This window comes from Heterocephalus glaber, unplaced genomic scaffold (assembly GCF_053883595.1).
Source record: "Heterocephalus glaber isolate CG9 unplaced genomic scaffold, H.glaber_assembly_v1.0 deba00001067, whole genome shotgun sequence".
Lineage (NCBI taxonomy): Eukaryota > Metazoa > Chordata > Mammalia > Rodentia > Bathyergidae > Heterocephalus > Heterocephalus glaber.
Window position 1 is genome coordinate 1,929,112 of NW_028258187.1, and position 20,102 is coordinate 1,949,213.

At 55.1% G+C, this 20,102-nt stretch overlaps 1 protein-coding gene across 3 annotated transcripts in view; it reads left to right on the forward strand.

Annotated features, from left to right (window-relative positions):
- Dusp10 (dual specificity phosphatase 10) overlaps positions 1 to 19,611 on the forward strand; it is a 32,668-nt gene extending 13,057 nt beyond the window's left edge. For all 3 annotated transcript variants that reach the window (XM_021246431.2, XM_004867413.3, XM_087209855.1), the window contains 2 exons: positions 15,556 to 15,924; positions 18,423 to 19,611. In XM_021246431.2, the coding sequence (XP_021102090.1) occupies positions 15,556 to 15,924; positions 18,423 to 18,688 (635 nt within the window). In that variant the 3' untranslated portion in view covers positions 18,689 to 19,611. The remainder of the gene's footprint in view (positions 1 to 15,555; positions 15,925 to 18,422) is intronic.
- The last annotated feature ends 491 nt before the right edge of the window (positions 19,612 to 20,102 follow it).

Genomic DNA, 20,102 nt, shown 5'->3' on the forward strand with positions numbered 1-20,102 from the left:
GAATGAGAAAGAGTGAAGGGGACTTTTCTGGGTGCATGGGGGTTCCCGAGCATCGGCTCCGTCCTCTGTTCACAAAGTGGGAGCCCGGTCACCCACCGAGGGGAGGCCGGCAGCTGGCAGCAGGGATGACACAGGGCTTCACAGGTTTGTTTTTAATCCCAGTGAATGCATCACCCTTTGCCTGTGGGAAGCTGGTGTCAGTCATCAGGCCTGTGGGGCTGACCCGTCAGTCCGCTGCGACTTTCTCCTCCTTACAGGTCACCATGTGACTTCTCCGTGCATGGCCGCAGTGCCCCGGAGTCCACATGGGGCCTGCCCGGGGACACCCTCTTCCCGCAGAGGATGGATGGTAGGTGGTCAGGAGCACGGACGCTCGGTCCACTTCCCTGCCACTGTGACCTTCAGCAAGTAGCTCTCCTGTGACTCATTCAGCTGGTCCGTAAAATGGGGAGGCAATGGCATGGGCCCAAGGGAAGATCACCGCAGATGATGCACAGGGCCATAGCTGCACTGCCACTGGGAGGCTGACATGCACTAGCAGTTCACCATCACTGTGATATCAGACATCTGTATGATTCATCATCTGCTTATACCCCAGGGACACGTGAGTGGTCTGCTTCCTCAAAACATGGTGATGTCACCACTGACCCAATGTAAGGGAAGATTCTTTGTTGCTTAGTAGATCTTTTTGTGTGTAGCATTGGAAAAATCTGGTATCTAGTGAGGTGGGCAAATGATGAGGTTCTTTTTCTAAATTGGTGCCATACTGGACCATTACTGTATACACTGTTTCCATGTAAGAAAATCTCATCAAATTAAGTCTTGGCAAAGACTCAGTGTACACTTTTTGCTGGAATGTGAAGAAAATTTTGGAAAAGAGACAAAGAGGGAGGTGTGTGTGGCTCCGACAGACCTGGTTTCCTCCTTGCCGGTCGCCCTTGCTGCTTACCCCTGTGAGCTGTGTGACTGATTTCCCGTGGAAACCGAAGTTCATTTTCGCCTCGCAGCCACACTCTGGCCTCCAGTGCCCTCTTCGTCATCTGCAGTGTTCCGCTCCCATCTGCCCGGGCCCTGGAGGAGCCCTGGAGGAGCCCTGGAGGAGCCCTGCGGGGCCCTGTCCGCCCACCCTCTTGGAGGAGCAGGGAGAGCGGCCAGTGGTCTGGGTTTATCTCTGTATTCCCTTGATTCACTTCTACCTTTTCGTTTCTAGTTTGCTCCCCCAGATACAAGAGCCAGGAAGCTGTCTCAGTCACTCATGTTAAGGGCAGTGGGGCGCGTGTCTCTGGGCATAGATCTTTCACGCGTGCTGTATGTGCACCACGGGCCCCCTGAGCTTGGGGGGCGGGGGTGCGCCCTGAGGACCCCGGCTCACTCCCACAGTGAGCAGGCAGTAGGGCCACAGCCGCTCAGGTTGCATGAATGTGATGTGGGCCTGAGTCGCGCCCAGCTTTGCACAGTGGCTGTGCCTGCACCCCACCTGGACCCTTCTCCCCAGCCTGGGTCTGGACTGCGCCGAGGCCCCGAGTCGAGTCCTCACCCAGGCGCAGGAGCAGGGCCCCAGGCAGGGTGGGAAGAGGCTCTCGTAGCCCTGCCTACCTGGTCGAGGGAGAGTGACCTGTGAGCGGCAGATAGTTAGCTCTTCTTCCTGCACAGTGGCTGGAGTGGGGCTGTGCCCCTGATCCCCGCCTGGCCTCGCACCGTGTATGAAAGTGCACGCCTGTGCTTAGGCTGATCTCTTTGCTCCCGCCTTGAGGGTGCAGGGAGGCCCACTGGCTGTGGGGTCTCAGCAGAGCAGGGCGGAAGCAGAGTGATGGGTGCCTTGCTGTGTGTCCCAGACCCAGAGAGGCTGCACAGGAACTGCCATTCTGTGGAAGGTGCTTGGGGCCTGAGACTCCATGACAACACTGCCACTGCTGAGAGTAACTGCCTGACACCAGACCCTGCTAGTGACGTTCTCCCGGACATAGAGCGGGCTCATCGGGTGGTGTGATGGGCTCTAGGGGCCTGCAACAGCTGGGCACTGCCACTGCCCCGTGAGCCCGGGCACCTCCCTGCAGCCTTCCCGGGGTCTTCACCCACTTCGAGTCCCAGCCTTGTGGCTCCTTGGCTTTGTGCGTCTTCCACGGGAGCTGGGAGCCAGAGGGGCCTGTGGGAGAGTGGGCCACGGGCCCGTGCTGTGGGTTCACGTGTTCCTTCCCCTGAGAAGTGGCTGATGGTGTCCTGTGTGGCCCGCTGACTTCCTGGCATAGACTAGCATGTAGTGCTTTAGAGTTTAGTCTCTGGTCGCTGTCCCTACATGCGAGTCAGCACATGCTCATACACATATGTGCACACATGCAGCATTTGGTTGACATTTATAAACAGGGGTGAACGTGGCATCCACATTTGCTCATTTAATGAGTGCATACCTGCTCTTCCTGGCCCATTTCTCCCTGCCGTGTCCAGTGTGGCAGCTGTGGGTCAGCAGGGCTGCTGAGGCCCTGAGACAGGTATGTGGTGTCTCACATGCACTGCAGCCATGCAAGATGTGTCAGTCATTGTTTCAGTATTGATTACATGTTGAAATGCTAAGATTGGAACCTGTTAAGTAAAATATATCACCAATGTTACTTTGTAACATTGCTTTGTTCTGCTTCTTCGAATGTAGCTACTAGAGAGAAAATCTTGTTAGTTGCTCTCAAGTGCTGCTGATCTCACAAGTGACAGAGCCCTTGATAAGTACTATTATTATCCCCAGTGATCAGTATTATTGACAAGTGTTATTATTATTCCCAGGCTTTTGCTGAGGAGACTGAGGTTGAGAGAGGCTAGGGAAGTTCCTGGAGTCACAGAGCAGGAACAGCCTCCATCACCCGGTGGAGTGCAGCAGAGGCTGAGTTGCCTTTGTCCTGATTTCTGGGAGATAACCTCTCCCCCTGGATCTGCAGAGTGCTGGGCCAGTCTGCACTGCTGATGGCCCTGGGCCACACCTGGGCGTGTGCAGAGGCTGACTTGACTGGAGGTGGAGCTGGTCAACAGACAGCCACACCACCGGGGGTCCAGGCTCCAGTTGCTTGCTCAGCCCTCCAAAGGGAGCTGGCTGGGGTGCCGCTCAGGCCAGGGCCAGTGGTCTGACCAGCTGTGCTCGAGTGCAGAAGCCTGCCAGACAGACTGGGCACCCGAGCCCTAGGGGCTCTCGATGCTGATCGCCCTGCTGTATCAGCTGGGCCATGGGTCCTGCATCCAGGGGACAGGGCACACAAGCCCGCGTTCAAGACCCTCCCAGACCCGCCCTGTGTGTCTCCTCACTCTCCTGTCTTGATCTGTGTCCCCGTGGTGACACTGTGACCCTGGGGGAAGTGTCCGTTGGAGCTCTGAATCATTCTCGTGAGTCGGTGAACCCAAGGGCCGTGGAAGCCTGGAGCTGTGGCCCTGTTGGAGGTGATCTGGAGATGCGGACGTCTTGTTGGGGGTAGCAGCCTTCATTGTGGAGTCTGCACAGAACGCGTTTAGCATCGAAAGCACAAACATCTGCCCTGCCCGCATGTAGGTCCTGGGGATGGTGGTGGGCACCACGGGCAGCTTCACGTGGCCTCTCCAAGCCCATTTTCTCGGTGGCTGAGACACTGAGCTCTGGACTTGGAACTGACTCAGGCTTGGATCAGCTGCTCCAGGCCCCTAGGCCTAACCTGGAGGCAGTAGACCCATGACTGCTGCAAGCCCCTCACCCTGCAGGCTGCGACCTTCGAGGCCCTTTGTGTCTTCTCCCAGTGGCGTCACATGAGAGGTGACGTGTGCGTCTGCTGGCCTGTATATATCCTGCACAAGTCCCCTTGGACCCGGGATTCCTGTTTGCCAACAGTGGGATCGGTGCAACCGAGTTCCGTGTGCAAACTGATGAGCAGTACTACAGGTAGGCAGCTCTGGGGCTTGTGGTAGCTTTGTGATCGTGTGTGTGGTCGGGTATCACACTTCTGCACTGCAGCATGTCCTGCTCCATCTGCTCAACAGGCTTAACCATACATTGGCTTTCCTTTGGGCACTTACTTTGGATCTGTTTGTTTTTCCTTTGATGTTTTGGGCTCTCCTTCCCTGCCTGTACTGGAGCCACCTCCTGGCTGGCTCTGCTAACCCTCTGCCCACACTTGGGCCCAGCCTGGGTCCTGCGCAGCCTCTTAGGTCAGCAGCTCCTAGAAATCGGATGCCCAGGAGGCCAGAGTTCTAGGAAGAGACAAGGGCAAACCCCGTCTTGCTGCTGGGAAGTTTCCCAGTCCTCGAGAACTGGAATTGGAACCACTGGGTTCCTTCCCTGTGAGGAACTTCCCTGGGCACAGTGCTGCCCATCGGGCATGTCCAGCTGGAGGCTGGGGACATTTCTGCCCGACACTGGGCCTTCGAGTGGCTACTAAAGGAGGTGGAGCGGAATCGTGGACAGCAGTAGGTGAGGCCAGAACCTTGGGTCCCCTTCCCGTGTGCCTGCAAGGTCTCACCTTCCTGGGGATCCAGGCTGTGAGGGTTCCTTGCCCACCTTTGAGAGCCACCAGAATGTGTCACAGCCCTGAGGCAGTCTTTCTTGAGAGAGGAGGAAGTTCCTGGATTTGGAAAAAAGCTCTTTAGAGACAATCATGTGATTCTAGATGACCACAGGGTTAAGTGACTGCCTGAAGGCCAGAGTTAGGGTGGGGAATGGGAGGAATTCCTGACTACAGACCTGTGCTGGGTCCCTCCATCAGCAGGCAGGAGAAGCAGAGCCATGGGCACAGGGCACAGGGCCCTGTCTGGGTGTTGTGTGCAGCTGAGGAGTCTGGGTGGAAGGCCGCCAGCCCCCAGAGCCATGGTGACCTTTCTGTGAGCCCTCAAGCCCTTGGTTTGAGCAGTCCCTTCCTGTTGCCGAGGGCCCTCAGGCTGCTTCTCCCTCCTCAGCCTCCTGCCCTCTCCTCTGCCCGGCACCATGGTGTCTGTCCCACGGCCTGGCCCAGGAGGCCTGGAGAGGGACAAAGGCCTTGGCTCCCGGGCACCCGCTTGTGCACTGGAGCGGCACCCAGCCGCACTCCTCCACCCCTCCAGCCTGCCCTGCCTGGGGCAGCGGGTTATGGTGCTGTCCTGGAGCTGAGGTCCCTGGCCAAGCTGCTCCTGTGCATGCCCAGCCTATGGCCTTGCCAGGCCAGCGACCAGCTGGTCCTTAGCGTTGTCCACCAGCCTCTGCTCCGGTTCCTGCCTTCTTTCCTGGGGAGACTATTTTTAATCCCCAAGTTCCCAGCTTCATGCTGAATGAGCATCGCATAACTAATGGCCCTTTCTGTCTCCTCCCAATGTTCATTTACCTAAAAATATTTGATGAGAACTTCCTGTACGCATCAGATGCTAAGCACTGAACGCTACAGTTCTTGTGGACGCCGAGTAGTAGCTCATTTAATTGCCATGATGACCAGGGCAACCTCGGGCGTTGTTGGTTCTATTATACACACAGGGCAAAGGGGTCAAGGTCACAGGGAGGTCATGGGGCAGCCCGGCCCTGCACGCTGGACGTCATGCTCTGCGTCCCCCAGGACAGCCTCAGCTTTGGGGCTCACACTTCATAATAACAGTGAGCAAGGAAGGAGTACAGCTTTGGTGGGTGCACGCCGGGTGGACAGTGCCTGCCTCTGGGTGTGTGGGGAAGGACCCTGGCACGGAGTCTCGGGGATCTGGTTTCCTTGAGGTGTAGGTGTCCCTGCGTCCTGGGAGCCCCTGTCCTGCTGTCCCTGTTCTGTGACCCTCGCGGGGTCTTCGGCCCCCAGAGGCTCCTGTGCTGGAAACCCTGTCCCAGGGGCGGCTGGAGGTGAACTGGTGCCCTGCAGGGACGGCTCTGTCTCCTGTCTTCATCCCCAGGGCTGCAGGAAGCAGCTACGCTCCTCTGAGCTGGAAGCCAGTCCAGGAGAAGGCTCCTAATGGTGATTAGGAGTCTGATTGCTTCCCCACCCCCTCCCCTTCCCCGGGCCTCCAGGTGATGTGGAAAGCAGAGGCCGTGCCTCCCTGGGGCCTGGGCTTCACCCCTAGCAGGCTCGGATGATGACCTTTCCTGCCTGGGCTTCCAGCGGAAGGCTCCGCAGCCAGCCGGAGAGCGTGCTACCCCAGCACGATGCCCTCGCCTGTGGAGAGTTATGTAATTGGACTTCACTTGCCTCCCCTGGGGGAACACATTTTTGCTGTGAAACTGTGATGTGTTTAATTTGGGGTCTAAGATAAATGTTGATCCTGGGGGGAGGGTTGTTAAGCAGCAGTTTTCTCTGGGTACTGTGGGCTGGGTTAATGAATAGCTTTCCTCTGTTTGTTTGTTTAGCAGCGCTCAGTTATTAGACTTCTGTACTCCACAGCAAAGCCAATTTCTGGTCAGAGCTTCTGGTTGGATGCATGGGGGAAGTATGGCTGTGTTGTATAGCCCTCCTCTGGTTCACATTCTCCCTGCCTCTCAGGAGAGGCGTTCTCCCTCTCGTGTAATCCAGCTCCATGGATTAACCAGCAAGGAGCTTTTCAGAGGGCAAGGAAGGTGGGGTTTTACCGGTAGTAGAGGAGCTTCCAGCTTCAGTCCACTGGGCCCAGAATGATGTCATCTGGAGGGCGTGGGCAGATGCTGGTCTCTGGTAAAGGGTGCATGTGATGAGAGGGACATGGCTTTAGGAAAGGACCTGAGTCTGTGTCATTGCCTGCCCAGGAGTTGAGGTTCTGAACCAGCTTTGAGGGGCATTTGTGTTCCAGCAGGGAGCACTCCCATCCATACCTCGGCCCGCTTCCGGCCTGACTCTGAGGAATGGCTCTGGCCTGGGCAGCCCGCATGGCTCTGTGTGGCTTTAACAGTGGGCATTGCAATTTACGCTTCTGTGAGCTTTCCTGGGGTTCTCATGGAAATGGTGCTCCTACGCTTGGCTGATGGATTAGTCCATTTCTGCAGCTACAACAAACAACCCAGGGCCAGGTACTTTAGAAAGACAAGGAGTTCATTCAGTTTGCAGTCGTGGTGAGGCCACATCCCATCAGTGCCATGCTGGGGCTGGAGCAGAAGAGACCCTGGGACAAGACAGGAAGACTCAGGCCCAGGCCAGGGCGTGCACATCCTCACCAGTCGGCAAGTGGAGATCCCAAGTCTGCACTGCCGGGTTCCAGCCAGGGCTCTGTCCTGGTGTGTGACAGCTGCCTGTCTGCCATGTTCTCCGAGGCAGAGAGGACATCAGCACACAGTGCTCTCATCTTCTTCTAGTCTTCTAAAGGCTCCGCCCTATGGTGCCCCAATGAAGACCCCAGCCAGGCCTGTCCACACCTGGTCTCCAGTGCCCTCACATCGAGCCCTGGGAACCAACAGCGGAAGTTCTGAGAGAGAGAATTAGTCCATAACATGAGCATTCGGGGAAAGAAAGAAGAATTCCATGTGAGCTTTGGAGTGTGTAAGTTGCTGTGTGAATCAGCTTTCCCAAACTCTCATGAAATCCAGAGGTAGCAGCTTGGAAGGAGGAAGGGTTTGTTCTGGCTCACGGCTCCACAGGTGTCTGTCCATGGTCCATGCTCCACTGTCTGGCCCTTGGGCAGCACAGCGTGGCGGAGCAGAACTGCTTGTCCGGTGTAGTGCAAAGTGGTGGGAAGCAGACAGGAGACCAGGCCCATCCCTCACCTGCACCCCCTTTTCTAGATGTGCCCTTGGTTCCTCACCCACACCCCCTCTCTGGGGAGGCCCTAGTTCCCTAACCCTAGCCCTGCATTCCTCCTGAAGGCTCCACCCCTCCCTGTAGCACCAGGCTGGACTCAGGTCCTTCAACACACGGCCCAGACCCAAGTGATGAGGGTGGGTGTGCTGCTGGTGGCGCCACGCCTTCTCTCCCTCTCCCTTTTCCTCTTGAGCATTTATTGGCCACCTGTCATATACTCTTGACCATTCAGGCTCTCTCACTGGGCTCAGAATGAGACCAGCCGGAGACCCCTTCCCCCTCCTCCTAGCTTGCTCTGCTCCCCACCGACTGTGAGGCCCTCACGCCCGCTCTGATCTCTGGGACCCTGTCCTGCCCAAGCCTGCCAGCCCCTCTCATCCTCCAGGCCCCCGCCAGGCCCATCTCATCAGCCTCCTCTGCAAGCACCGGCGACTCCCTGGCTGTGTATCCACCCGTGTCGCCTGTGTGTACCCCTGTGTGCCACCTGTGTGACTGGTGAGAGGGCTGGGGAACAGGGAAGGGACACCAACACATGGCATCGCCTGCTCTGGCCCTCGTGTGTTGGGCTGGGTTTGACCTGGAGGCAGGAGGTCAGACCGGGGCAGAGCATGCTGAGCGGCTGGAGACTGAGCCTTGCCTACCCGAGGCCCACCTGCGGTGAGGTGCGGACTGGACCCCGCTGTCTTCTCTCAGCCCTGACCCAGCCCCAGCCTCTGTTCCTCTGCTTCCTGGCAGACAGCCGGTCACAAGTTGGCTTTTCAAAAATAAGTTGAACGCATGCTCTGTAGATTCATGGAAGAGCATCCCAGGTCTCGTCCACCTCTCCAGCCATCCACGCCGGTGGGTTGGGGAGCTCTGGAGGGGAGGTTGAGGCATTCCTAGGCTCCCCTTGGGAAGCAGCCCTTTCTCTTCCCCTTTCAGCTGCACCCGCTTCTCCCAACCTGGGGGTTCCTGAGCCCTGTGCACTTAAGTTGGACTCGCTCATCTCCAAGTCATCTGCTCATTAGAGTAACACAAAGCCGCCTAATTGGAGCCTTTGTGGAAAACTGCGGGAGTGTCATCAGCTGTTGCTTCTGTCAGAGCTTTCTGTGCTAATGTAAATACATGAGGTAACAGATTTGAAGGAGCAGGCTGTGTTTACAGAGGTGGGGGATCCTCCGGAACATTCTGCCAGTGTTATTCAAATGTACACAAACGAGGCCTGCTCTCCCAAACTGGCTTCTCCCGAGCCCTACAGGGGAAGGGTAGGACAGCTTCTGGAGGGCACCCCCTTGGTGGGGTGAGATTCGGTTCCCAGCCCCTCTGAGGCACCTGTGTGGTCAGAGGGGACCTGGGGGCTGGGGATTTTAAACTCAAACACCTCTGGGATTAGCCTTTCTGGGAGGGTTTTCTAAGAAAGCTTTGTTTCAATTTTTAAAGATCACAGTTCTCAAATCCTTTATCTTTCCTATCAGTCCACTTGAGAGAGGTAAATATTTAGGCAAGACTTTCTTTTGAGAGTCTAGTGAAGATTTTATCAAAGAAGGAAGCAATATATTTGAAGACAGCGGAAAAAATTACAAAAGTCTCCCCCCCCCCTCCAAAATAGTTGTAGTGATTGAAAATAATAGTAGAAGCTGGCAGAGCCAGACCATGAGAAGGAAGCACACTGCTCAGGAGACAAAGCTGGGGAAGGAGCAGGCCACTGTTCTCTGTTCTGGGGTCTAGGTTACTTACTATTCTCACTGCTGAGACAAATACTCAACCCCCAAAGTTAAAGGAGAAAAGGTTTATTTAGCTCACAGTTTGTAGAGGATTCAGTCCATAGTCAGCTGGCTCCAAGGCAGGGCAGCAGGACAGAGGAGAAACAGTCCATGGCAGGGTAGAAGGCAGCAAGGCAACAAAGCAGCAAAGTAGTGAAACAGCAGAAGCAGCAGCAGCAAGCCGTGGCAGCAGCCTCTTTCTGCCCCTTATATTCTGTCCAGACTACATGCCCTTGGGGCAGGTATCGATCCCACCCAGGGTGGGGCACCCTTAATCCTACCGGGCCCTGTGCCAAACCAATCGGACCAACTTAGTAAGCACACACCCTTGATCCCAGCATCACACACCCTAGATCCCTCCACCTCTTAAAAGCCCCACCTGTGACCACATGAGGCTTTGGGGGAGATCTAGATATAAGCCATAATATCTGGGTAAGTGACTTCACCGTTGAGCATCAGCTTCTTCCCAGAAGGCTGGAATTTTTAATGTCACAAATCTGAGGGCAAGAAAAATCATGATGAAGCCAGAGTGACAAGGATTGGATAGTGCACCTTCCGGAAGCATCATTGAGCTAAATGATGGGACTTTGTCCGGCAGAAAATCCCAAAACAAGACTCAATAAGCTCAAAATTCAATCAAGTGCTGGTATAGATTTTGTAGGAATTTTCTTTTCTCCCTTAAAACTGCTAAATACAACTAGGTCCAATTAATATGAGGTAAGATCAAAACTGATCATTGGTCTCTTGTAGGAGATAGTTTTGTGATGGGTGCTTTGGGATTGATGTCTGCCTGTCACTTGTCACTAAGGTAGACACCAGCAAAACCCCTTTGCTTTATTGTTTAATCAATTGCTTCCATACAGACACTGCCCACCTAGCCTATGCCTGTCCCTGTGGCTCCCCTTGGTGTCCAGCGCATGAGCAGCTCCCTGTCCTCCTGTGGCAGAGGAGGAGGTCCTGGGCTCGGAGACGCCCCCCAGGGACAGCGCTGCTCATCAGGAAGTGCACAGAAGGAGGGTCGGAAGTGGGCATCTCCACGGGGTGGACTCGCTGTCGACAGGCTGTGTGTCTGCATGTGTGTGAGCTTGCAGAAACTGACTTTTTAGAGACACCTGAGAAAAATCGTGAACACTTCAATTTAGTGAGGAAATAGAAGCAGAGAAATGTTATATATGACATTATATATTCCTGTGCATAACTTAACTTATGGAGCAAATAGAAGTATAGGGAGTATATAATATACTTCACATTTGTTTCTATGTTTCAGACCTTTGTCTAAAATTTCTCTGTATGATATATATGTGTATATATAATGTGTGTGTATAAATAAGTATTCCAAGAAAATTCTTCTCTAGGAACGCACATTTTACTGTTTGATAAGCATATATGTCCCCTCCTCCACCAATTCTACTGAAATTGGGCCATGAAGAACCAAGTCTCAGGAGCTTCCGAGGGAGACCCCCACCCCAAGGCCCAGCTCTGGCCTGGCCTGCGTCCCTGCCCGGGGCCCGCAGGCTGGCTCTGGTCCTCAGTCTCTGGTCACCTCCACACTTCCAGTTTCTCACGTCACCCAGTGTTGCTCCCGATCATGGCGGTTCTGCAGCACTGCACCTGTGAGGAGCCCGGAAGGAGGTGCTGTTGTATCCACCTGCAGGGCTGGAAGCCTCGGGTGGAGGTGTTCAGAATCCTGCAGCGCTGGGAGGTGACTGGAGTCGGGATCCTAACCCACTCAGGCTCCCATTGTCACCAAAGCACTGTTTGATTTTCAAAGCTTGGTCACCCAGTGAGGCAGATGAGGTGACAACAGGAGCAACAGGTGATTGGTATGCCACAAGCAGACTTGCAGAAGAGCCCAGTTTGGAAGCCCCTTCTCTGGACATGGATCCTGTTTGCTGACCTCTGAGGGAGGTTTTCCTGGCATTTCTGGGAAGCGCTCATTTTCCAACTTAGCACAAAACCAAAAGGGTGTGTGTGGAAGCACTGTCCATCTTTGGATCATCCAAGCCCCTTGCTTAGGGGTCCCGGATGCAGACCTGGGTTCTGTGACCCTGCAGCCCAGCCCTGCTTCCTAGTCACACTGCCGAGGGCTCCTGCAGTGCCCCAGCGGCAGCGGGATCTGAAACCCAGCTGACACCAGGTCGCTCCCCACCTGGACTCCCTGGCTTCTCGCTGAGCCCTGGGAGGAGCAGGTGTGTGGTTCCCGTGCATTTCCTCTGAGGGTGGAGAGGCCAGTTCTGAGGCGAGGTTTAAAGATGCTTTCACCCAGCACAGGCACTGATTCCCGCAGGCTCTGCTCGGGAAGGCGGCCGGGGTGGGGGGTTCGGGGAGGAGGCAGGATGAAGAAGAGGAGGTTTATTTTCATAATCCAGTCTTGTCTGGAAAACCAGGAATCCAGGGCGTGCAGTCTTTCTTGGGCACTCAGGGCAAATACAATGAAGCCAGGCAGAGCTGTTCAGGCTGGACAGGGGACTGCGGCTCCCTTCGTGTAAGACCATAGCACGCACACTTCAAGCTGCTCAGGAGTGTTGGTTCGTAGTTCTTTCTCTAAATAAAAATTTAGAAGTGGGGCCGGGGATTTAGCTCAGTGGTTCCGGCGCCTGCCTCGCCAGCGCAAGGTCCCAAGTTCAATCCCTGGTACAAAAAAAAAAAAAAAAAATTTAGAAGTAAGAACTCTGGAATATTAGCATATCATTTGGAGTCTTTTTTTCTTTTTAATGTGCTACTGGGGATTGGACCAGGGTCTTCACCCTTGAGCTGTGTCCCCGGCACATTTTTATTTTGAGACAAAATCTGGCCACACTGCTAAGTTGCTGAGGCTGACTTTCAATGTGTAATACCCCTGCCTCAGCCTCCCGGAGTGCTGTGATTACAGGTGTGTCTATATAGTAAGCAAATTTTTAAAAAAGGATTTTAAAATGGTACTTTCCCAAAGCAATAAGAAAAGTCCTTCCTATGTGCTAGATGTTATTTCAGAGTACTTTAGAATTGGCCAGTTTAATCCTCTGAGGTAGGCAGTGTCACATTTCCTGCTGTATACACGGGGAAACCGAGGCAGGGAGAGGTGAGGACCCTGCCTGGGACTTCACTGGTATTTGGCAGGGTGGGGTTGGACCCCAGAGGCCTCCCCGAAAGGCCCCGCTCAGAATGGCCCTGGGGAGCATGTGCCTGTGGGCGGGGTGAGCGCACTGGGCCCTGAGAGGTGAAGTCCTGACACGGGCGTCTCAGGGCACAGAGCTCCCCACGCAGCATGACGCCCTGGCCCCGGCGGCATCTGGCGGGGAAGGCGGGCAGGAAGTGGTTGGCGGAGGAAACCATGTTCGCCCACTCCTCTCCTGAGCTCCCGCAACGCCGCTGTGGGACCACCGTCCATTCCTCGTCCAGCGTCTGCCCAGCGGACCTGCAGCGTCCCCAGGTGCCCTGTCTGCTTCGGGGAGCCACAGCGACGCCCTCGCTCTCTGCTCTCCTTCCAAGCCTCGCACGGCCCGCGTCCCACATGCCCGCACACTCACAGTCCTGTGCACGTGGCCCTGGGACAGGAGCCCTCCCGGCCGCCAACCTCCTGCCACCTGTGCCTTACGTCACTAGCCTCCCGGGGCACGGGTGCACCAAAGGCCTTGCACAGAGTGGTTCTTCTTGCATTGTTTGGACTCAGGGAGCTGACACGGAGCCAGCTGATGTCATTGTGTGTCTTTGTGTGGCTGCCATGGCAACAGGGCAGGTGGGGGCCTGGCTGATGTCATGGGGAGGAGGGGGAGAAACAGTTTTAAAAAGCCTGGGGTGTTTTTTCTGAGTGTGGGTTTCCTGGCAGACTCTCCCCCTTTCTTTTTTAACTTGCTACTTTTAAGACAAATTACAGCTCGCGCGCCCTAAATAAGAAGAAAGTTTTTCTTTTTCTCCTCCTTAAGAAACTCTTCTGAGCTTGTCATTGTATTCTCTCATCGGATGTGGAAAAATGTCACAGCCGCCCTTTTCTGACGAGAAAGCATGAGTTAAGTTCCCATCGCAGCATCAGCGTGGAATTGTTTACTTGGATTTTTGTGGCGGTAAAGCTGAGCAGACTTTCAAATAACTCTTTGAGCGCCCTTCCGTGGAGTGCCGGATGGTGGCACTGGGTGGTTTTTATTTATTTTTTGAAGTGTCCGCTGGTGAAGTTTCTTCTGCTTTTTCACATTTCTTTGGACTTGGAAAATTCTCTTTGGGCTCCAACTGTTGTTTCCGTATAACAAAGCCATCCGTAGGAGCGCATGTAACCGTAGACATCAGTCAGTGTGAGTTTACAGCTCGCTCTTTGTCTTCAAAAAGTGACGGTTTGGGTTTTAGCCGGTTTGGCACAGAAAGGGGCTGTGGCACTGCCCTTGGAGTTGCCGTGGACCTGCCCCTCACCTCCCCATGGGAGGACGTGTCCGCTCGCCCGCCCGTCCAGGCTGTGAACGCCCCGGACGCGGGCTAGGCTAGGCCAGGCCGGAAGAGACTGGAGCGGGGCACACGCAGGGCACACAGACTTCCCGTCCTCTTTTGGACGCTGCTTTCTGCTGTGTCTCTGGGACGGTGAGAGGGCTCGAGGCATCTGTCCTTGGGCTCAGCTGCTGCGTCCTGATGGCTTTCAGCGAATGGAGGTTTCCGGTCTCTCCCCCTTGAAAGACTAGGCCAGAGAGTGTCCCGTTCTGTCCGGTTAGAACGACAGCACACGGGGAAGACGGCAGCCCCATTCTGCGGCCCTTACTTGTACACTTTGAGCCTCACGGTACTCCTCCGTGTGCAACACACATCAGAGGAAAACTTAGTGAACTAAATTTCTGTTCCTGTTGCATAGTCCTTCATCTTTTGCGGAATGTTTTGAACCAGCTTTCTTTTCATGTATTGTTATTACACAGAAGTGTTCTCTTGGCTCTTGTATTTGCTTCTCAACTGTTCTTTTAATGCCTGTGTATTATTCCACGGAACGAATAATAGTGTTTGCTTTTATAGAAGTCTTTCTTTGGCTTTTCTCTTGGCCTTTCCATTAAACAGAAAGTACTGTGGCTAAACGGTGGCTAGCATCTCCGCTTATGTGGCTCTGGTTTCCCTGATATTCATCCCTGTAAGTTAAGATGACACTTGTTCAGGGTGGGGAGGGCGAGTTTGTATTTCAAAATGGGTGAAGTCTGTAGGCTGCACCCATACATAGCTAATGGGGCACAGTGAGCCTGGGTTCGTGTGTCTCTTACATCGCGTTTTCCCAATGGGCTGGGCTTTTCCTGACCTCCACCAGCCACGCACGGGGCAGGTGCTGCTCTCAGACCCCACGCCCCTGGAAGGTGAGGCGGAAAACCCCAAACAGGAGCCCTCAGGACCCAGCCGCCGGCCCCATGCTGTCTGTTCCAGACATCTCTCCGTACCTGAGCCTTGTGTAATTCCATTCACGACATTAATGAAATTCTTGCTGAGCCACCGTGTGCCCCCAGAGATGCACGCGACCCTTCACCCATTCTTATGTGTCCCAGAGCCAGATGCCCCTGGCCTCACCCTAACAGATGGGGAACTGGGGCACGGAGAGATGAGCTTGCCAGGGGCTGCTGGCACTGGGCATATAACCGAGGCATCCAGCTCCTCCACCGTTCCTGCTGGCAGCCACCCTGCTGGGCGCACTCTGGGCAGGCTGAGCTGAATGGGGGCCTTGGTCTGAGATGGAGGCTGCTCCCTGCTCCCTCTGCCCAGCACAGGGTCTCTGCAGGCCTCCAGGCAGGTGGGCAGCCTAATTCTGGGTGGGACCTGCTCCCTGCCTCATGGCACAGGAGGTCTGAGGGGTACATTCTCAGCTGGCACCAGTGGTGTTCCCTGTAATCCCAAAGTTCTGGGAGGCTGAGTCAGGAGAGTCACAAGCTAGAGACAGCCTGGGCAACTTACAGCCAAATGCTGTCTCAAAAGCTTTGAAAAGGGCTGCGGATGGAGCTCAGTGCAAAGGCCCTGGGATCAACCCCCAGTACCCACAAAGAAGCGTGTTCTGAAGCCCTCCATTCAGGGAGGGAGACTGGTCCGGGGGCCCAAGCAGACCCCAGCTTTTGCGCTGGTTTCAGGCATCTAGGAGCCCCGTCCCCAACAGCAGCCCCAGCCTGAAGGCAGCGGCGCCCCATGCACAGCCCCCATGATCACCGTGGCTTTCTGTGTCTGCGCAGGGGGGCTCAGCAGCTTCAGGCAGAGCCATGAGAACTTGTGCGACAACTCCCTGCAGCTGCAGCACTGTCGAGAGGCCTGCGGGGGGGCGGCGGCGCCCAGCCTGCTGCCTCGGCCCGGGCCCAGCACGCCGGACATCGAGGGTGCAGAGCTCACGCCCGTCCTGCCCTTCCTCTTCCTGGGCAACCAGCAGGATGCGCAGGACCTGGACACCATGCAGCGGCTCAACATTGGCTACGTGATCAACGTCACCACGCACCTGCCGCTCTACCACTGCGAGAAGGGGCTGCTCAGCTATAAGCGCCTGCCGGCCACCGACAGCAGCAAGCAGAACCTGCGGCAGTACTTCGAGGAGGCCTTCGAGTTCATCGGTGAGTGGCCCTCCGGCCTCCGCCCGGGCCACGAGGCCTGGGTGTGCTCCTGGGCTGCCTGCTGTCACCAAGCCCTCCTGGGTCCCGGCCGCCAGTGACACTCGTGTGGCTGGGTCTGACCACCTAGAAATGCTCACCCTCGGGCCAGGGACACTGGCTGTGTCCCCCTCCTGCCGGGTACTGGCTCCACCTGGCCCTTGGGGGCTGCTTCCCTCAGGTAAACTGAGCTGCCGTCCCTGTGGCCTCTTCCTGGAGTTCAGGGGAAAGGTCGCCTTTGCTGAGGCTGGTCCTGAAGGTTGGAGAGTGTTTATTTTTAAAATTTTTATGTACGTTAGTCCACCTTAGTTCATGAGGCTCGTGCTCATCACGGGGAGCTGGGGCAGGGACACGGCACAGCTTTATTCTTTTTGCATCTGCCCCCATCTTAGTCCGCTTCCCCTTCGAGAAAGATCTGTCTCCGTTTCCTATTATGTCTCTTTTACTTTGCTTTTTATTCCCGTGTTGGGTTTCTCATATAAGAGAATCCATGCAGCACTTAAGCTTGTGTGTCTGGTTTACTTCACTTCACAGCATGGTCTCAAATGCCTCCATTTTCTCACACGGACTCGAGTCTGTCCTTTATGGCAGAACAGTGCTCCTGTATGTGTGTGTGTGTCTACCCGTCATGCTTTCCCCATCCGTCTGTCTGTTCATAGATGTCTAGGCTGCTGCTGAGATTTAGGGGTGTGAAGGTGGACATGCATGGAGCGCTGTGATGTGAGGTCTTTTCCTCTCCTGAAGCTCTTCCGGTCGAGCAGGCCACACAGCCCCGGACATTTCTTTCTACCTGCTTTTCTCGGTTCTTAAACACTGCCTAACAGAAAGCAGCCAGTGACATGTGTGAGCTGGAGCGAGGTTTCCTTTGGCCTCCCCTCCCTCAGGGACCTGGGAAAGGTCAGGTTGGGTTACCCCCAGTAGGTCCCAAGGAGGAAAATTCTTGCTCAAACCATCGTGGGGCTCAGGTGGTCCCTGGGGAACACTTCTGCTCGGCAGATAGCCCACACTGTCAAGCGACTCCGAGCTTTGTTGCCCTGAGCAGTGCCTGGTACTTTTCCTCGATGGGATGGTGCTGCTGCGGGTTGCTCCCGCCTCCATCCCGGGAAGCACACACTCCGGGCTGCCGCTCCTCTATCAGAAGGAAGCCTTGGGTCTAACCCATGCTGGTGGACTTGGCTGCTGTCCTGGCCAGGGTGCCTGCGGTGTGGGACCCCGGGGTGCTCAGGGTGGAGGGAAACTCAAGGCGGCCATGGACTGGGAGAGGTGACTTTTCCACGCTGTGGGGCTGACAGAGAGGGCCCAGGGCCCCTGACAGCCTTTCCACAGCGAGCTAGGGCAGCATTACCTCACCAGCCAGCAATGCAGGGCACACAGATGCCTCCTCTGGCCTGGAGTCATGATGAGGAAATCTGCGCTGAGGAGATGAGGGACTTCCTGCTCCATATCCGATGTCATGGCTGCAATTCCCCTGGACTTAACTCCAGGTGGAGGAAGTTGGGAAATTGTTTGCTGTTTAACGAACAGCATAAGAATGCTTATTCTAATAGGACTTCAACCAAAGTGCTTGCTTCCTTATAGATTACTCAGGTTTACCTGGCTTTTTAATTTTGTTTTTAGAAGGAAGACAAAACCAATAACAAATAGCATTTAGCTTGAAGAACAATTCAGAATCACAGCCTACGGGGGCAGAATTTTTTGCCCATTGTCATCTTGTTGTATAAACTGAGATCTTATCGGTTTCCTTTCGGGAAAGCAGGGCAGGTTTTAGCAGCATAATGACAGTCTCTGAGAGTCTCATAGGAACTAAGCAGTGTCTAGGGTTAGGGTGGGACATTTGGGTGCTCAGGAGGGGGCACTAGCCCTACGCTGCAAATCTGAGGCAGCCCTGCAGCAGCCGTGTTTTCGGGTGAGAAGCTGAAAGGAGCACTGTTCAGTGGAGCCTCTTCCTCTGTCCTCGGTCAGGTTAGGCAGGGCTGAGTCTCACCCCCTCCGGATGGTTGCTGGACAGAGCGGAGCAGCTCTAGAGCATGAAGGGAGCAGTGTGTTCGTTCTCTGACACAGACGGAGGGACGCTGTTAACACTACGCGTGGCCCGGCAGGCGGAGTGAACCTGCCCCAGCAGGAGAGGGAATACGTTGCACACGCACGCACACAGTGGTGTGTACCTGTGCCTGTGCCCGCAGCATCCCGCCTCCCTCCTTTCTTCTCTCAGTCGTGCGACTCCAGGAAACGAGCAAAGGGAACAAGAACAGGGTGTGGGAGAAGGCCGGCTGGGTGACGTAGGTCCCCAGACTCCCTCCCTGAGTGCCTGTGTGTCGTCTTCCCCCTCCTGGAGGGGCCGAGTAGCCTCTGATGTAGCTGCTTGTGCGGGTCGGGCCTACACTCTGGCCCGATCCGGTGCCCCCGTGTCTTTTGTGGTGTGGCTGGGGCGGGCTGACCTCTCTCCTCTCTCCCCCATCCAGAGGAGGCACACCAGTGTGGCAAGGGGCTCCTCATTCACTGCCAGGCCGGCGTGTCACGGTCCGCCACCATTGTCATCGCCTACCTAATGAAGCACACGTGGATGACCATGACGGATGCGTACAAATTCGTCAAAGGCAAACGACCAATTATTTCCCCAAACCTTAACTTCATGGGGCAGTTGCTGGAGTTCGAGGAAGACCTCAACAATGGTGTGACCCCACGGATCCTGACGCCCAAGCTCATGGGCGTGGAGACAGTCGTGTGACCACCGGCATGGGGCAGGTGCTCCCGCCAGGGCCGGGGGAGGATGGATTCGGGTTTTGTCAGTTTTCTTTCTCTTTCTCTGTTTTAGTTGGGGTATAGTTCGTGAATGGAAGCAAATTTGTTGAAAGACTTTTTATTTTTAGCAAGTGTGAAAGACTGTAACTTTTGAGGCCATTGAGATTCACTTCCTGCAAAGTGACAAGCAGGAAGGTTAAAGAAGTCATTTGTTAACCCAACGATAAAAATGTAATAAAACTGGCTCTTCCCCTTTTCCTTTTAAGCTATTTGTAGAGTTTACAACTAAATAGTCTGTGCAGGTTCATAGACCGAAGATACCAAACCTTAAACCAATTCAGAAGAACCCAAAGTGAGGAGCGAGACATGGAATGCTGCAGGCTCGGGTCCCCCGGCCACCACATAGGAAACCAAACCCGCCACCCACGCCCCGAGTGCCAGCTGCAGGGACGATCGGAGCCGCGGTGGCCCCAGAACCCTTCTGCCTTCTCTAAAGAGACCGAGTCGCCGTTACTCTGTGTGTTTCGTGCTCTGGATCTTTTCCCCCTCTCTGGTTTAAGAGATCTTTTGAATAGCAGGGAAGTGACCATTACACCGCCTGCCTTCACGGGCTCCAGTGCAATAATGCGGTGTTTTGAGTGTGCAGGGAGTTGAGGCTGGCGTGAGTGGCTGACGGGGTGAATTTGCCAGCCGGGGAAGGGATTCCACACGCTACTAACTTCCTTCCCACCTTTCCCTTTTGATTAATTCTGGTTACAGTGCCATAAAAACCTTGTTACATATGTATATCAGAATGTAAAAAAAGGCAAAAATTTATTTAAAAATATTTTTCGCAAAAAAAACCAACAAACCTTGGTGTGTTTCTGTTGATTGTGTAAAAATTTATTTTCATTATATAAATGAAACTCATTTCGGGACGTGTCGTTTTTTCCTCCCTCTTCTTTTACCTCAACTCAGCATCACGACCCCCTTATATCCAGTGACCCGTGCAGCAAACGCAGGGGGAAATGAGACACACGACCTCGTCCAGGGACAGGGACGGGGCGCACAGGGGGATGCTCCGGGATCCCGACGCACCCGCGTGCACCTGTGCAGCCGCCATTCTGGTGCCATGGTGTCATCTGCCGTCCCACCCAGTATGCGGCTCCCGTGCCCCCCACAGGCCAGAGCGGGCTCGGGCTTCCCACCTGCCTCTGAGCCAGGTCGCCCGATGTGGTGCTCAGTTGGAAGCCTGTAGTACACCTTTGTGCGGGCCTGCAGTTCCTGGTCCTCACGGTCCCTCCCTCCTCCGGGGGCCCTCTGTCACTTGACGTCTCTCCCTCTCTGCTCCCAGCGGCACAACCTCTGTGTGGGGTCAGCTTGCCTGAGGGCCCATTCCTGACCTTCAGACCCTGGGGTCC